Raw genomic sequence first — 4,753 nt, forward strand, 5'->3', positions numbered from 1 at the left:
TCAACCAGACCTGAGTAAATTTCTGCATTCCAAATCAACCCCTAGCTCCTACACCTACCACTTAGTCACTTATGGGCATTTGAAATGATCAGATAGGGTAAAGCAATATGTTAATTGCTTCACCTTGCCTTCTGATAGGCTGGATGCAATTGTGGCCATATTGCTTATCCCTATTAAATCCTTGTGTTTAGATCAAGGTGTAGGATTTAGGGGTCAATTTGGAAATAGAAATTGAATGTAGTTCAGTGGCTGACAGCTGTCCTTAATTAGCCAACAACATTAGAAGGGTCTGGGATTCCTTTAAAAGGAGCAACCAAACATCTGGCAAATATAGTAAAAGGGATATTGTGGTAGGACGTATGCCTACCATTAGTTCTGAATACTGGTGAGGTTTTGAGGGCAAAATGGCTGTGATGATTGGAATCGCTTTCAGGTATGTTTTTAAGTATTGATTTACTTTGTTTCCCTTGTCCTTCAGGTGTTACAGGTAGCTATGTTTAACACATTCTTTTTCCTTAAGAGTTTCTTGGCTTTGTTGCCTGCTAATTGGAGGGATAACATGTTCTACATCAGAAGGTGAGTTCATTTCAAATAACAGCTACGCAGTTCCATAACCTTCAAAGGCTGGCATTTTACAGTTTATATTTTGTACCTAGGTGATTGGTCTCCTGCACTGGATTCTAATGCAGCATGGCTCTATGCAGGATCACTTCGGTCTCTAGGATATGGCAATTATAAGTCTCCAAAATCTCAAACGCAAGCGCAACAAATATCCGGCCGCCATCCTGCGGAAGGAACTGGCCGCCATGTCCCAGCAAGTGTGGCATCAAGCTCACATGCTGACGCATAAGCAACCGACTGCCGTGCCCCAGCAAGTGTGTCATCAAGCTCACATGCTGACGCATAAGCAACCGACCGCCGTGCCCCATCAAGCGTGGCATCCTGCTCTAATGCCCCTGCAGCAGAAGCAACCGACCGCCGTGCCCCAGCAAGTGTGGCATCCAGCTCAAATGCCCCTGCAGCAGAAGCAACCGACCGCCGTGCCCCAGCAAGTGTGGCATCCAGCTCAAATGCCCCAGAAGCAACCGACCGCCGAGCCCCAGCAAGTATGGCATCCTTCTCAAATGCCCCTGCAAACAACCGCTGTGCCCCGGCTGGGGTGGCATCCAGCTCAAATTCCCCTGCATCAGAAGCAACCGGCCCCTGAACCTCAGCAGAAGGAACTGACCGCCATGCCCCAGCAAATGTGGTATTGAGCTGAAATGCTCCAACAGGAGAATCTTCTGGCCGCCATTGTCCAGCAGCCTCCGCTCGTGTGGCATCCATCTCAATTTCCCCAGCAGCAGAAGGAACTAGCAGTCGAGCCCCAGCAGCAGAAGGAACTGGCAATCGAGCCCCAGCAGCAGAAGGAACTGGCAGTCGAGCCCCAGCAGCAGAAGGAACTGGCAGTCGAGCCCCAGCAGCAGAAGGAACTGGCAGTCGAGCCCCAGCAGCAGAAGGAACTGGCAGTCGAGCCCCAGCAGCAGAAGGAACTGGCAGTCGAGCCCCAGCAGCAGAAGGAACTGGCAGTCGAGCCCCAGCAGCAGAAGGAACTGGCAGTCGAGCCCCAGCAGCAGAAGGAACTGGCAGTCGAGCCCCAGCAGCAGAAGGAACTGGCAGTCGAGCCCCAGCAGCAGAAGGAACTGGCAGTCGAGCCCCAGCAGCAGAAGGAACTGGCAGTCGAGCCCCAGCAGCAGAAGGAACTGGTCGCCGAACCTCAGCAAGTGAGGTATCCAGCTCAAATGGCCCAGCAGCAACCCAACCCCATTCCTCAGCAATTTTGGAATGCAGCCCAAATTTCCCAGCAGCAACTGGCCCCAAATTCTCAGCAGAAGCACTACGAAAGCACTGAAGATGGTGCCTCTGGTAGTTCTCAGGCCAGAGTTGTTGAACAGTCGGGTGTCATCCCAATCTCTTCCTACAGTTTCAAATCGCACTACAAGAATGGCAGAACTGGAGTCTCCCAAATCAGCTACACTCCTAGGGAGGCAATGCCTGTTGACAGTGGAAATGCTCCCAAGGACGGGAATGTTAGCATTGGTGCACCAAGCATATATCCAACACTAGTGAAGGATTCTGCAAGGTAATGGTTCACTTTAACCTGCTCTGAACTTTGCTTTCTGAATTTGAAGGCCTTTGTACCAACCATATATCTATCAACAGGGAAATATAATGGTTTCATCCTCTAGAAGCTCTAATGGTGAGTATTGTTTTTGACATTGGTTACTTAACATTCTGTGTTGCTGACACTGTTTGCATTTCTTTCTGCTTTTTAGACCAGGAAGTTGCTGGTGCTCTTGCTACTCTAGTGTGCTGGAATCAATAAACAATTTGACTTTAAAAATATTTGTCTCTTTGAAATGTTTCATGTCCATTGCTTGCCAATTGAGAACAGGTGGTGTGCAGTCGGTAGTAAAAATGACTACTGTTCAGTTAATTCTTTGGTTTTCTTATCTTTTACCTTTGCTACTGATTCAAAATAAAAGCTTGGGTCTACATAAGGGCATTTGTGAAGGGGTGAGTTGTCAGACATTCCTCATATGTTCGTACTTTAGATGTAGGCATGTATTGTATACAGTGAGACTGTCAGACAAATCCCTGATTAAGAGATCTGGGGAAGTGTACTAAAATGTCTGAAGCATTGAAGGTCCCTAAGAACAGTGGCCTCCATTTATAAATTAAAGAGCTTTGGAACCACCAAGACTCTTCCTAGAGCTGGCCGCCGGGCCAAACTGAGCAATCGGGGGAGAAGGGCCTTGGTCAGGGAGGTGATCAAGAACCCAATTGTCACTCTGACAGAGCTCTAGAGTTCCATCTCTGCTGCACTCCACCAATCAGGCCGCTATGGTAGTGTGGAGAGGTGGAAGCCTCTCCATAAGCACATTACAGCCGGCTTGGAGTTTGCCAAAAACACCTAAAGACTCTAAAACCATGAGAACAAGATTATCTGGTCTGATTAAACCAAGAATGAACTCTTTGGATATAATGGCAAGCGTCATGTCTGGAGGAAACCTGGCACCATTGAGTGGCCCAGCCATAGCCCGGACTTAAACCCGATCAAACATCTCTGGAGAGACCTGAAAATAGCTGTCCAGCAAAGCTCCACATCCAACCTGACAGAGCTTGAGAGGATCGGCAGAAACTTCCAATTCTAAATCATAATGCAAATGAAACCTAGAGTTCAGTTTATATAGCCATAGGGGAATGAAAACAGTTGTATGCATTTGGTTGTAAAGACCTTAGATTACATGTGAAAGACAAAAGGAATACTAAAATAGCCAATGTATCGTGAAGTTGTATACATCACCCGAGGGGGGTCAATTGTTGTTCAAATTTTGCATATAAATTTTTTTGTATCTAGATATTGTGTTATGTTAGAAAGTCTAAACTATTGCATTAATGTTTTGTCAGATATATATAAATATAGTTTTACCTGCACCTGTGTGCAGATGATACTGTTGTGTACTCAATTGCCCCGCCCTGCTGATCAGGCTCTATCTGATCTACATTAGGCTTTCATTATTATGCAGAACACCTTTATTGACATTAAATTATTATTGAATTCATGGAAAACTAATGTTTTCTAGAGTCACAAAAATGATTCTAATGATTGAAGTGTACGTACCTGGTACGGTGTATCAGTATATATGTTAAGTTGTCTTTTTGAAAAACATATTGATGAGTTAATTAAGACACTGAAAATAAAAGGGGCTTCTTCTATAGAAATAGGTCTGGCCTCTCACTTAAAATAGTACAAAGCAGATAATTTAATCAATGTTCTTACTGGTCCTAGACTATTGCAAAATCATCTATATGAATGCAGCTGCCACTTCATTAAAGCCTTTAGATGCATTTGATCCTTGAGCACTTTGTTTTATTATGGGTACAGGTTCAGTACACATCCCTGCATTCTCTATCATAAAGTAGGCTGACCCTCTTTGAGGTCACGTAGGTCAATTCGTTGCTCTCTTTGCCTTTATAAAACTCTTTTACATACTGTAAACTCCCTCTGTAGCTAACATCTACAATAACCATTAGATGTACGAGTCAGGGTTATCATACACAGTCTCAGGGATTGCTAACTCTGGAAATTCCTTTAGTCTGTACAGAGTTCAGTAAATCAGCTCTTTGCCCCTTACTTGTTGAATAATCTCCAAGCTTCTCTAAACATGGATGTTTTGGTGTCTCTAGGTTAATTCAGACTGCTGAATGAGGCATGTTACAACTTACTTACAAAACCTTTAAAGGCGTTTGTGAAACCATTCAGTCATGGATGTATGTAAACATATGTAATATATATTGCTTGTTACAGAAGACTAATGTTGTACATTGAATAGCCATTCATCACGGTTACCACTTCTTGATGTGATCGTTCTCTATGTCTGGACATGTTTATAATCCACATAGTGTGAATAGGTGTTTCCAAGATTTTATTAATCAAATCAAATCAAATGTATTTATATAGCCCTTCGTACATCAGCTGATATCTCAAAGTGCTGTACAGAAACCCAGCCTTAAACCCCAAACAGCAAGCAATGCAGGTGTAGAAGCACGGTGGCTAGGAAAACCTCCCTAGAAAGGCCAAAACCTAGGAAGAAACCTAGAGAGGAACCAGGCTATGTGGGGTGGCCAGTCCTTTTCTGGCTGTGCCGGGTGGAGATTATAACAGAACATGGCCAAGATGTTCATAAATGACCAGCATGGTCCAATAATA

The 4,753-nt window shown here is 44.5% G+C and overlaps 1 protein-coding gene across 1 annotated transcript; it reads left to right on the forward strand.

Moving 5' to 3' along the window:
- Window positions 1–312: 312 nt before the first annotated feature.
- On the forward strand, window positions 313–2,383 carry LOC115123115 (adenylate cyclase, terminal-differentiation specific-like). Its single transcript, XM_029652418.2, has 5 exons — window positions 313–433; window positions 521–576; window positions 657–2,122; window positions 2,203–2,239; window positions 2,316–2,383. The coding sequence occupies exons 3-4, from the start codon at window positions 1,263–1,265 to the stop codon at window positions 2,210–2,212; spliced, it is 870 nt and encodes a 289-aa protein (XP_029508278.2). The 5' UTR covers window positions 313–433; window positions 521–576; window positions 657–1,262; the 3' UTR covers window positions 2,213–2,239; window positions 2,316–2,383.
- The last annotated feature ends 2,370 nt before the right edge of the window (window positions 2,384–4,753 follow it).

The sequence above is a fragment of the Oncorhynchus nerka genome, unplaced genomic scaffold (assembly GCF_034236695.1).
Source record: "Oncorhynchus nerka isolate Pitt River unplaced genomic scaffold, Oner_Uvic_2.0 unplaced_scaffold_1510, whole genome shotgun sequence".
In the NCBI taxonomy this organism is placed as follows: Eukaryota; Metazoa; Chordata; class Actinopteri; order Salmoniformes; family Salmonidae; genus Oncorhynchus; species Oncorhynchus nerka.